The sequence below is a fragment of the Halichoerus grypus genome, chromosome 11 (assembly GCF_964656455.1).
Source record: "Halichoerus grypus chromosome 11, mHalGry1.hap1.1, whole genome shotgun sequence".
Classification (NCBI taxonomy): Eukaryota; Metazoa; Chordata; class Mammalia; order Carnivora; family Phocidae; genus Halichoerus; species Halichoerus grypus.
The window spans coordinates 42,902,754-42,915,726 of record NC_135722.1 but is presented as its reverse complement, the minus strand read 5'-3'; the positions used below and the strand labels follow the sequence as shown (position 1 = coordinate 42,915,726).

Below are 12,973 nucleotides of genomic sequence, written 5' to 3'. Positions count from 1 at the left end.
AACGCTCAGAACAACATCTGAGATCTGGGGCACTGGAGGAAGGCCTTGAGCTTCATCGCAAGATTAAATCGTCTTCCTCAAACTGTGCTCGCCAGGACGGGCAAGTGCATTTCAGAAAGGTTTCCAGTTGCGAGTTGAAACAGAAAGGACCATCTGTTAGGCACACGGCCATTCCCCCAGCACTCCGGTCGATTCTGTCCTTGCTACACGTTTTGACATCCCGGCTTGTAGGAGGGAGTTGGGAGGGGCACACGCCGGCCCCGCCCTGCTTCTCCTACTTGGCACAGAGCTTTTGCTTTCCTCTGCGGAGTTCCTGAAGACACCAAAGCATGTGTGGGGGCCCAGCTCTCGAGTTGGGCACATCGGGGTTGGGTCCCTGTTCCCCCTCCTGGCTGTGTGATCTCAGACAAGTGGCTATACCTCTCTGAGCCTCAGTGCCGTCTTACACACGATGTTGATGATAATGCCTTTCCCGAAAGGTCATGAGCTAGCACCATCCTCAGCATGACTGACACTCAGTAGCTGGGAGGTAGTCTCTGCCCCAGATGGGTGGGCAGCGGGGACACAGTGCTCAGCCCTGCAGTCTGTGCTGTAACTTAGACGTCTTGTGTGCCTCTCACTTAGCTCCCTGACCAACGGCTCCTGGCTGCTAGGTGGACAGCAAGAGGGCCCTCTTTCTCCAGCTATCCCACAGGGCATGCAGCCTGGCGAGTGGAGCTCAGGTTGGACGTCTACCCCCAGTGGCCCCCATGGCTGGGGGCCTTTGTGCAGTTGATGGACTGGCTGTTGCCCCTCGTGCCAAAAAAAATCAGGAAGTCTGGTTAGCTGTTCCTCCAGAATCTGCCAGGAATTGACAGCAACTCACATGCATATATGTGCAGGTCCTCTCACACATGCACACGCACACACGCTCTCTCACATGCACGTGCAAGCTCACACGCAGGCAGGTGTGCACACTCAACACGTGCTTTTGCACACACACGCTGCCCCACTGCCCCCACATGCACCTGCACACACAGGTCCCCCTCCCCACAATCTCTTCTCAACCTGCAGCCAGGCTGAGCCCCAGCTGGGAGCCTGTCACCCCCCATTCCTCTCAGAGTCAAAGCCAAGGCCCTTACAGGGGCCTGCCAGGCACCATGTGGTCTGTGCCCACCCTGGTCCAGGGCTGGTCCTCTGACACCCCCTCAGCTCCCTGTCCTCCTTTGTGCCAGCTCTTCCTGGCCTGGAGTGCTCCTCCCTCCACACCTCACCTCCTCAGATCCTGACCACCTCCATCTCCAGAGCTCCTCCTGCCGCGACTCTGACCTCTCTCCCCAGCACTCACTACCTCCCAGCGTCGTTTACTTATTTGGCTCCTTTGCTTTCCTTCCTCACCAGAATGTATACCAGATGAGGACAAGGACCTTTGTGTCTTCACCGCAGTCCTGTTGTGGAGAACGGTGCCTGGCACTTGGATGCCCTCAGCAAATATTTGTTGAAAGAGTAATGAATGATTGTGGACCCACACACTAACAGTGTCTTCATTATTACAACATTGTCCTCGATTGAAATTTGACTGCCACATGCAATCTGTGGTGGAAATTTACTCAAATTCTCAACTCTTTCCCGGTACAAACGACTTGGCATATATGGGTGCTCAGGAAATTGCCTTGGATGGGTTGCTTTAGGGCCTTGGGCCCGTGGTAACCATCTGGGGCCTCCGTACCTGTCAGCAAGACCTATGGTAGGTGGGTCGTAAGGGGGACATTGACCTCCCTGTCCCCCAACACTTCTGGGGTGTCGCTATTTCACCCCAGAGCCCCCGGGCAGCCCAGCCCTGGGCAGTAGCTGTCGGCTGTGGTGTCCATCTCTGTAGGGAAAGCACTGTCCTGTGCTTTCTCCATCTCACCTTCCTGGGCAGCTTCAAAGTTTTGTTATTATCACCCATTGACTTCAGTTTCTCGTGATCCTATTCCCAGCTTTCTGTAGGAGGAGCTATTTCTCTGTATTTTGGTTTCATTCAAGTAAAACGAAGGGGTTGGACTCCTGAAATAATGCTCAGCTTTCCAACTGTCATGAGTCCTCAGTGCTTCCTGCTCAAAATGCTGGCCTCTGGGCTGTTCTGTGGCCCCCCTCCCCACCCCAGCCCCAGGACCCTCTCTCCAGCCTTTCCCCAGCCCCCCTCACGGGCTCCCTCACGGTCCCCAGAGCCCACTGTTCTGGATCTCCTCAACGTTAAGCTCCTTTATGTCCACTGCTAGCACTCCACCACCAAGCCCACATCCTCTGTCTGCTCTTAGCATTTCTGAGCTCCTTCATTTCAAAATTTCTCTTCTGAGTTTGCTTTCTTTGACATCAGAGCGTACCTTTCCACAGCCTTCTACCCCTCCTTTTCTCACCAGCGCGAGGTCATCCATCTCAATAAGCACAGTTAACCTGACGAGCATTCTAAGTGTTTTTCAGATACGGAGCTCATTCAGTCTGTGAGGAGGCATCCTCCTCCTCTTACAGGTGAGAAACTGCAGCTCCCAGAGGTCAGGGAACTGGCCCAGGACACACACCCTGTAGGTGGCAGAACTGGGATTTGAACCCGGGTTGTCTGGCTCCAGAGGCCCTGCCCTCCCTTTTCATGTGCCCATCATTTTCCCCTTTTGTCCACAGCCCGCCTGCCCCCTGCGGGGGGAGAGCCACAGCCCTGCTCCTGCTTGCAGAGGTGCTGGGGGCCTCACAGGCCTGGCCCGCCGGCTCTGGATAAACGCCCCTCGATCTTCTTCCCATTGTCTCTCAACCTTGCCCTCATTCTCGAAGAAGGCATGGATCCCTTTTCTCCTCTGAGTCTCAGCCCTCCTTGGGCCCACTCCTGCCGCCTGTCCTAGCCTGCCTCCATCCGCAGCCCGAACCTGAGACTCAAAGCGCCTTCTAGGCCATCCCAACCTTGACTCTGCTCTGCCTCACCCCAGTATCTTGCAGTTGACTATGAAATAACAGCAGCGCATCCTTTTGTTTCCTTTAGAACAAGATGCAGATGTTTTCCAGAACTTTCTTCAACTATAGGCAGTAAGTCTTTTGGTGGACTGTGTTCTTCCCCTGAGTCTTTAGGGCCAGGCTCTCTTATTCTGTACATTAAAAAAAAGAATAAAGGTTCTCCTTCCGATACCTCAGTAATAGACTTGGCAAAGGTGTAAGACAGTGTCTCTTTTACATTCATGCAACCAACATTTACTAAGCGCTGTGCTAGGGTTAGGTGCATGCTCTGGGCCGTGACTCTTGATGACATCTCTGAGTCCCTCTAACAGCCCTCAGTAGCCCCCGGAGACTGGAATTCTGTAGACTCTCCTCCATCGATGGTTTTGGAGACCTCTTCCACAAGAACCAGCCTTGTTTTCATTCACGAAGTACCGCAGGATTTACAGATCCTGCCCCGTGAGACCCTCTGAGCTGGCCCTCCAAGCCGTGTGCTTCCAAATGCAGCCTCCTTGCTTTGTGTTTGATTTCGGGATTTCCAAGCCTCTAGAGCTGCCAGGAGGACCGGGTACACAAGGACCACGAACAGGGGTCCCCGGGGCCCCTGCCAGCCACTGAAATGCTGCTCTCCTGGCTCCGAACGGACTCCCCACCACCCGGGCCACCAGGCAGACATCCACTTCAAGCCTCACCGCCTCCCTCGCTCTTTCTCCTCCCCTTACCCCCACCACGCACACACCAGCTTATCAATAAGCTCATGATTTTCTCCTCCACGCTGCTCCTGTACCTTACCTATGCTTCACAGCCAAGAAAGGCCCTCCTTCCTCGAGACACTTGACTGCCACCTGCTGGGAATTTGTCAGAATGGCTCCGCAAATCTCTGCCATTTAGCAAAAGCCGAGGCGCATCCTGTGCAAGGCGCTGCTCTCGCCACTGTAAGCACGGCCCTGCCTATGGCAGTGAGCATGCTGTCATGCCTGGATTTAGACCCTGTCCCTCCAGCTAGGTTGAGGGAATCTTGAACATTAGGACTGCGGATTCCTCCCTGTGTCCCCAGTGCCCCAGGGGTCAGAGAAACGCTTGCTGAATGATCCCGATGCAAACACCCTGTTACCCTAGGCACAGGGCATCTGGTTTCCCTGGGTGAACATTCTCTAAATGCATCTGTTGCAAAGCAAGGCAGCTGAACTCCCCGCAGGCAGTCAGAGTAACCATGGTGGGCCAAGGTGGACTTGCCGAGGAGACAGAGCCCCTCTAGCCTCTTGCCTCTGCTCAAAGACCACCACCACCTGAACAGACCAGAGCAACTCCTCATCCATTCCCTCAGTAAACCTGGAGCCGGGCACCAGGAGAATATGGAGGGGGGGCCAAGGGCCACCTGCCATGGCTCTCGGGGCCGGGGAGGGAGAGTACTTCCGGAACACATCTGTGCCCAGGGCCAGCCCGTGAAGGTTGTGGGATGCAGCGATGGCCACACAGGAGCCCTTACTGGGGAGTTTGGGGCTGGGGGGAAGCAGATCAGTAAGCAGACAGCTAGTAGACAGGGTAATCAAGGATGCCCACTCACGAGCCTCCATATTTTCCAAGCCGTGCCCTTTTATTAAGCTACATCATCAAAAGCCACTGCCCCAGTGACATCCTGGGGCTTCAAAAGCTGGCACACCTGAGGGGAGGGGCAAGAGGGGGGCAGCTTTTCACTGAGGTCCCATTTTGAAAGGGGAAGCACTCTATTCTTTCACAGGGCTGGTTTCCCCAGAGCCATTCGGCAGCACATCGCTCAGGTCCCATTGAGAGAGCCTCCCGGCTCGGTCTGTCCCCATGAAGTGATAGGATACGCTTCCCAGCGTGTGTGAGGGCTGAACATTTCCTTCTCCGCCCTGCGTGCCAGGAAGCCCAGAGACAACGTGTTGGTTCAGGTTCTGTGGCTCTCCTGAACTAGGATTGCTTTTTTCTTCTTTCCCCTCATGCCTTCCCCAGGAAGGCTTGTTTTGGGGGGGCATTATATTTTACTTTGTGGGGGTGGTCTTGGAGGCAGGACTGGCAGTGGTGTGGTAGTCAGAAGAACCAGCATGGGGCCAGACACACTTGGGTTGCAGTCCCCACTTGCTAGCTGGGTCATCTTGAGCAAGATAGCTTTGCCTCCTCAATCCTTACGTGGAAAACTGGGATGATGAGCACAATTAAGGGATGGGTTATCGTGAAGCTAAAACGAGTCCGGCGGGAACACCTCTGTCCCCTTTCCCTCCTCCCAGATCAGGGGCTCCATCTGTGGCTCCTTCATCCCGTCTGTGCATCCTTCATCCTGCCTGTGTCGGTCAGCTTAGGATGAGGGATAGATTCGGCCAGAGCCACTAGGTGACCGACTGTCCTGGTTTGTCTGGGACAAAGGGGTTTTCTGGGAGGCAGGACTTCCAGTGCTAAAGTGGGAAGTTTTGCGGCAGACAGAAGAGTCGGTCACCCTAGAACACACACCATCACCATCTCAGTAGCTGACAGGAGCAAAGGTTTATTTCTTCCTTGTGCTGCTATCCATCCGGGACCTCGGCCAAAGGAGGAGCATCTATCCAGGAAATTGCCCGTCTCGGCAAAGACAAAGGAACTCGTGGTAAAGTTCTGTTCAAGAGTCGGGGCTGTCCCTTCCACTCACATTCATCAGTCCAAGCCAGTCACGTGGCCGGGCCTGAGCCTGGGGCGTTCTGCAGGCTGTCCTTGCGGGGAGGAGCAGCTAAGAGTGTGAACCGCAATGCAATCTACACGCCCCCTCCCCTTCTTGTAGCACTTTGGGGTGCTCGGGCAGGGAGGAGGGAAAGCAGAGAGAGCTGCCCGTCTGCGATCGGTGGTCTTCTGTGTGGTCATTCTGTAGATGACACGTGTGGGTTTCTCAGGGGCTGCTCAGCCTCACCCCGCTCTGCTCAGAGGAGCAGCTGTGTCTGCTCTTGGTGCCTAATAGTGGTTGACACCCTCACCCGCCAAGGTGTCTCTGCAGGGAGCCGGGGCTGGGACGTCTCTTCTAGCCCCTGTGCTCCTCCGTGTGGAGCCCCTGAGATTCTTCTCCCTGAGCTCCAAGGAGAATGAGGAGACTGAGGGGGGACCAGGGGAACCACCAAGTTCTCCCCAAGCACACTGCACAAGTCCCTTCGTGCCTCTCTTCCTCTGACATCCGGGGAGCCTCCCCCCGCCCCCGCTTTGCAAGTCTTTAGCTCAGAAGTGGGCACACGTGTGGCCCCTGATTCCAGAACCACAGGCCAGGCTCTCCCCAGAGTGTCTGCACTCTGTGTCACTTGGATGGCAGCACCAAGGCTGGCCCTGAGCTCCCCTGGGCAAGGACCCCTCTCCCAGTTACCTGTGGTCTCTTGGAGCCCCCTCCCTGGGCTCAGTTCTCTTTTGGAAATAGCACAGAAAGAGAGTTGGTTTTTTTTCTTTTGTTGTTTCATTCATTGTCTTACATCTAAGAACACCTTCTTGGAGAGAAAACAGTTTTCCAGAAATACTTGTCACAGCTGATTCAACTTCCTTACTTGGTCTAAGCATATAAGAAAGGCCTTCTGATTTTTTTTGAAGATTTTATTTATTTATTTGAGAGTGAGCAAGAGGGAGAGCACAAGTGGGGGGAGGGGAAGAGGGAGAGCAGACTGCCCAAGAGCAGGGAGCCCAAAGCCAGTCAAGGCCTTCTGAATTTTATTTTGCAAAATATAATGCCAAAGTTTATGCTAGCATTCATTATTTCTATAAAGTAAATTTGAGTACTGGAACAATTAGTCCAGATAAGAAATTTCATATGGAGTTTGGTACTGAGAAGGTTCATCTAAGTTTCAGAGAAGTGGGGGAAAGTGAGTGAGGTGTGGTACTGGGAGCCCCCCAATAGTGAGATCACGGGGCGGAGGGGCCACAGGTGAGAGGAGAAGGGCCAGAGCAGCACGGGCAGAGCCAGGAGGCTTCTCTGAGCAGGTGCTCCCTGAGAGCACTTGAAAGGAAAGCAGGAGTTCACCAGGTGGGTCAAGGGAGCCGCGCCTGCAAAACAGCGTGGGCCCAATTGAGGCCACGTGCTCTTGAGAACTTAAGTATTCCGGTGGCCTAGAGCTTTGGGCATCAGATGGGCAGAGCAGGGCAAGACAGGACAAGAAGCGAGCGAGTAAGCCCATTGTGGAGGTTTGCTGTTTCCTGGCAGGGCGTTTCTGGAAGGCTCGGAGCAGAGCAGTGGCTTTACACTGAAGTGTTTTAAACAAGGGGGTGTCTTGTCTGTGACCGGGGCATGGAGGGGCGAGTGTAGGGAGGAGAGCAGCCTGGATGGAGGCAGTGGCCAGGGGACAGAGGGGAGCAGCTAGGGCCACCCATCAGAGGGCTAGTGGGGTGAGGGGAGGAGAGGGTGCCCACGTGGGTCCCGGATTGCTCATCTGGGGGCTGGAGAAGAGCATGGGACCTGGGTGGGGAATCAGACCGAGGCGAAAGGGCATATGGTAAACGCTCGGGCAGCACTGCCCTGGGGACCTGGTGTCCGGGGGCTGCTCCACGGAGGCTTAGGGACTGGAAGCCCAAGATCCCGTCGTGCTGTTTGCACGCGTCCAGACTGGCTCCCAGAGTCAGACGGCGAGGGTGTCTGACTCGGACAGCAAAGAGGAGTAAGTTGGGAGGACAAGAGCAGCCCTATTCCTGGACGTTCATTTGAAGACCTCTGCCACGATCAAGCCCCAGGTAATCGGAGGGCTGCAAGAAGTAGCCAGCGGAAGGTGCAAGCGCAGGAGTTTCACTTCAGAAAGGTCAGGAAAGGCCCATTCACAGCCTGAGTCTTGCCATCTCAAGGCGGAGCCAGGAGGGGGTAGGAGGGCGGGCGCAGCCGCCTGTGGAGCCAGTTCCTCGGAGAGACGCAGGGACCACAGGGAGAGACGCAGGGACCACAGGGCGGAGCGGAGACCCCCCCCCCCAGCCCCACCAGCAGGAGAAGGCAGGGCCACAGGCCGTTTGCTAACTCGGCGCCTTCTCACCACTGACTCCCCTTCGCTTTGGGTGCCCGCACTGCTTGAGCTTCCCGGACACGTCTTGAAGCGTCTTGCCTGGCTTCCAGCGGTCTTAGAGATGGGCCTGTGCACGTGTGTCCGGCCTACTGCTTCCTGGACGCCCGCTTGCCCTGGTCGCTGGTTGTCTGCCGTCGGGCGGGCGCGCGGCTGTCCTTGGCCGTGATGCGGCTTCCGGAGCCCCTGCGCCCTCCCGCTGTGTGACCTTGGCGAGTGTCCTCCTTGAGTCTCTCTCTGCCTCCGTCTTCTCATCCAGACAGTGAAAAAAACCAGAGTATCTACCTCAGAGAATTATTTTCAGGCCTCAATAAGTGAGTCTACATAACACCGTCAGAACGGTGCCTGACGCCAAGCACACAAGAAATGTTCGCTAGTAATTGTATTGCCTGACCCAGGAGGAGAAATGAAAAGTCCCATTATCTTTCTCGTAAGGCCGCATCCAAGAATCCATGTTTAATCATTTCAAAAGCATTGTTTGTCCTAGGAGAGCTCTCCTGCCAGATCGCTTCATGTGTTCGCAGTTGGGCTGAGCAGGCGGCTGGAGGCTGCCCGCTGGGCCTCTCCCCTCGCTGCCGGGAGTTTGTTCCATGTACCCCCTCCGCAAGTGACCTGTGTGGGTTTTCTTTTCTTGTGGGCCCCACTGTAGGTTTCTGGAAGAAGTTGACTGCCTGAAAGGAAACGACAAAACATGAAAATCGCTTTGAGGTGACCCATAAGTCCAGTGGCCCCTTGCTCCTCCCAAGGTGGATCTGAGCTTTAAGAACTATAATTTCAGGTAATAAAATCGCACCCCCAGCCCCCACCTGCTATCATTGGCAGCTTCCATGGTATTTCTTTCAGGAAATGTGGTTTCTCCCTGCAGCCCAAAACTTGGGGGAGAGTCCACCTCATGCAACAGTCTAGCTGTTCATAAAGAGGGAGTGGGGGCCAGAGGTGGCCCCCCCCCATGTCTGCCAGGTGGCCCAGAGGCTCGCCAAGACCCTGAAGGGAGGACTCTGTACTCCTCCCTCATCTACTTCTCCTCATGTCCGTGATAATGATAACTTCTAGCAACTGCCCATCAGGGCCTTTGATGTGATTAAATGAGTATAAAATGCTTCTCAAAGAGTAATTGGAATAACTAGGAAATTTCTGAAAATGAAAAGTCCTAAGAGGAAAAGGTTTTGCTCTACCTAATAGTAGAATGTATTATGAGGCCACTATAACAAATAGTATGGTACTGGATTGGAAGTCACTAGATCAAAGGAACAGAATAGGAAGTCCAGAAATAGACAATAAATCAATAAAGGTGGCCTTCCAAATGATTGGTGAAGGCATGTCTGGTCTAATAAATGGTGTTGGCACAGTTATCTATCCACTGGAGGGAAAGAAGTCTCCAACCTTAGGTAGTATACCAAAAGTAATTTCCAAATGGATTAAGTGCCAAATAAATAAAATTATAAAAATATTAGTAAAGAGGATATTTCTATTTTGGGGTGAAAAAAGGCTTTTTTTTTTAAACACGTCACTTTTAGTATCACATACAAATACTGTAAGCCAAGTTAAAAGGTAAAAAGGGGGTGGGTATTTATGACATCTGTGACAAACAAGGAATGAATATTCCTAATGTTCAAACTTATTTATTCATTCAGCATCTATTTATTGAGTACTTACTATATGCTAGAAAGTGTTGTAGGCTACTAGGGTGCAAGTAGTAAAACAAAATCCCTGCTCTTCTGATGCTTATAGTCTAATGGAGAGGAAGCTGGTAAATAAAGAAGTTGATTATTGGTAGGGGCCATGGAAAAAAATGAAGCAGGGTGGGGGGGTGGTTAGGGAGGATTGGTGGGGGGGGGTTGCAGTGTATGGATATTCAGGGAAGCTTCACTGCAGAAATGACCTTTGAGAAGAAATATGAAGGAGAAGGGAGAGAAGTGGTTAAATTTGGATGTCTTTGCAAATGTTGAGCTGATGGGATTTTCTGACAGATTGGGTGCAGGCTGTAAAAGGAAGCAAGAAGTCAGGATGACTTCTAGGTTTGGGACCTGAGCATTCAGAAGTACCACTTACTGATGTGAGCATCACTAAGGGGCTTGGCTTGGGGAGAACCAGGGGTTTGGTTTGATGTTTCAGTTAGGTCTCTATTGTATATTCAAAGGGAGACCTCAGGGAAATGGTCCTCTAAGTTTGGAATTCAGGAGCGGTCCAGGCTGGAGGTATAAGTTTGGGAGTTCTCAGAGCCTAGATCATATTGGAAGCAGTGAAGCTAGACCGATCTCTTAGGGAGTGGCTGTAGACAGAGGAAGTCTGAGGACATCTGCAGGACTCTCATGTGGAGGTGAGGGAGGGGGAGGAACCCACAGAAGAGACCAGCATGGAAAGAGTGGCCACCGAGATAGAAGGGGACAGTGAGAAGATGGCCTCTCCAAAGCCAAGAGACAGGAGGGACAGATCAGATCTAGCAGATGTCGGAATGGGGCAAGTAGGGAGGGAATGGAGAACCAGCCACTGGATTTAGCAATGAGGAGCTCACCGGGGAATCTAATAGGGGCTGTTCTGTTGGAATGATGGGGACAAAAGCCCGATTTGAGTTGGCTTATACTGAGTAAGAGGAAAAGAATTGGAAACAGAGAAATGGGGTACTGACTAGAAGGGAATGGAGTTCAAAAAAATATGTGGTTTTTCCCCAAAATGAGAGTTGTTTGTTTGTATCCAAACGAGAGTGATCCAGTAGGGTGGGGAGAGTGGATGGTGCAGGATGAGCGGCAGGGAGAGAATTACGGAGTGATGGTCTTCAGAAGTGAGAGACGATGGAGTGCCCACCCACTGGGGGTGGCAGCGGCCGGGGGGGGGGGGTCCTAACCAGCAGCGTCTGGGTGGGCCAGTGGATGTGCTTCCTTTACTTGGTGGGGTAGAGAGCCAAGTATCTGCTGAGAGTGAGGATGGGAGCTGTCGGAGGCTTGCGGAGAAGAGAGAGGGTGTGATGTTCTTGGTCGCAGAGGAGGGGAACAAACGGAGCAGGGGGTTGAGAATCCCTGGGCAGAGCTGGTGTTGGAGGTGTGCGAGGTCGTGGATGGAAAGTGAGAGCAGCCAGTTCATTGTATGCTTTTCTGCCCCCAGCCTCAGGTGCACAGGTGAACATGAGTTAGGAGTCCCATCCATACTGAAGAAAATATGGTAGGAAGGACATGAGTGGGCACAAAGGAAACCAGAGAAATGCCTATAAACATAGGGACAGCATCCGTAATCATTTAAAAATGCAAGTAAAAACCAATGGAGTTTTGTGCTTTCCTTCAGATTGACAGGAGCTCTTGTTGGGAATATAAATTATTGGAGCTTTTTGGCAGCACAGTGTTCCAGAACGTACCAAGACATACCATGTGTGTTCCCTTTTGTCCTGCTTTTAGACATTATAGACTGAACGATAATAGCTCCAGGGCCTGGAGTTAGAGCACAAAGATGCTCCCTCCGGCAGTGGTTGTGAAAGTGAAAAGTTAGCCCACACCCAACCCTGGTGCACTCATCTGTGGGCGGAACCGTAATCAGGAAACTGAGCTCACGGTCCCCTCTTGCTTTGCAGATGAAGAAACTTGAGCCCAGAGAGAGGGAGTGACAGCCCCAGCCACGTGGTGTGGAGCTGGGACCCCGTCTGTGGGCATTGCGTGGCCCTCTTCAACTTGGTTTGGAGTCGGAGTCCCTTGCAAGGTACTTGGCAGCCTCTTTTTTTGGGCCGGCTGACTCCACGCTTATAAAACATAAATTCTCAAAATGTGTTGCAAATTGGTCTACAATGTCTTTATGTCCTGATGCGGGTTTTCCTGGCAGGGGATGCTGGGCGCAAAGGCTAGTCAGGGAAGGCAGGACAGACTTTGCCTGGCCCACTGATAGACAGGGACCATATTTTTTCCTGGCTCCCGGGAGGGACCCACAGTCTGAGAAAGGATATTTTCTGCTTTCCTATGACTTTTACAAAAGTCGTAACAAAAACACAAAGATAACCAGTAAATCATACTTATTTTATGGACTGGAAGTAAATAAAATTAGAACTGTCAGAGAATATCTGGTCCCCTCCGTGGGAGGAGCACTGGGCTCTAAGTCTTAGAGCCTTGGGTTCTGGAATTGTTCTTGCATGCCCTGGTACGGGGACCCAGGAGAAGCTATCCACTTGCTCTGAACTTTGGATCTTCATCAGAAATATGAGCAGGGGGTGCCTGGGTGGCTCGGTCGGTTAAGCATCTGCCTTCGGCTCAGGTCATGTGGGATCGAGCCCCGCATCGGGCTCCCTGCTCAGCGGGGTGTCTGCTTCTCCTTCTCCCTCTGCTGCTCCCCTTGCTTGTGCTCTCTCTCTCTCTCTCTCTGTCAAATAAAATCTTAATGCAGGTTAACCTCATATTTTTTTTTTATCTATGCTAACTCCTAAAGCATGTCTCTCCGTCCCGCCGCGTCCCTGTTCCAGTTGGCCCTGGGGGAGCTGTGTTAGTGCAGTAGACCAGTGCCCCGACCCTCCGCGGGACCACCCTGGCCCTCCACCGCGGTAGAAAGAGCATGTAGAAATCACCTTTGTGCCTCCTTGTACCAGTTCCAGACCTCCAATGGCTGACCAGAGAATGGACATTTCTTCGACAATCAGTGACTTCATGTCCCCGGGCCCCACCGACCTGCTCTCCAGCCCCCTCGGCACAGGCGGCATGGATTGCAACCGCAAGCGGAAAGGCAGCTCTACCGACTACCAGTAAGGCCTTCCGGGCTACTCTTGGTGTCCGTTCCCTGCACATCGAGGGGCCAACTGCTGTTCCTCCTGGAAGAAGGGGTCCTCTTGGTGGAAAGGGATGGAAATGAAAGATCCAAGTCTAGGTGGCCCCACAGTGGGGTTTGTTTTTGTTTTTGTTTTGTTTTGCTTTTATCTTCCCCCTAGATTGCAAGCAGGAGGGAGCCTCCAGCCCTGCTGAGGCACCCCATCCCCCCTCCCCGCCCCAAACTGTTCCATATCAAGGGAAAAGGAAGAGCCTTAAAGCCAAGGTCTGCCTTTCACCCTT

The 12,973-nt window shown here is 53.0% G+C and overlaps 1 protein-coding gene across 10 annotated transcripts in view; it reads left to right on the top strand.

Annotated features, from left to right (window-relative positions):
• BMAL1 (basic helix-loop-helix ARNT like 1) overlaps positions 1-12,973 on the top strand; it is a 99,111-nt gene that overhangs the window by 56,833 nt on the left and 29,305 nt on the right. For 6 of the 10 annotated variants that reach the window (XM_036087895.2, XM_036087894.2, XM_036087893.2 and 3 more), the window contains 3 exons: positions 8,605-8,733; positions 11,518-11,642; positions 12,517-12,669. In XM_036087895.2, coding sequence (XP_035943788.1) covers positions 12,530-12,669 — 140 coding nt within the window. In that variant the 5' untranslated portion in view covers positions 8,605-8,733; positions 11,518-11,642; positions 12,517-12,529. Of the gene's footprint in view, positions 1-8,604; positions 8,734-11,517; positions 11,643-12,516; positions 12,670-12,973 lie in introns of those variants that run through there. The other 4 variants (XM_036087892.2, XM_078058382.1, XM_078058384.1 and 1 more) reach the window with 3 other exon arrangements.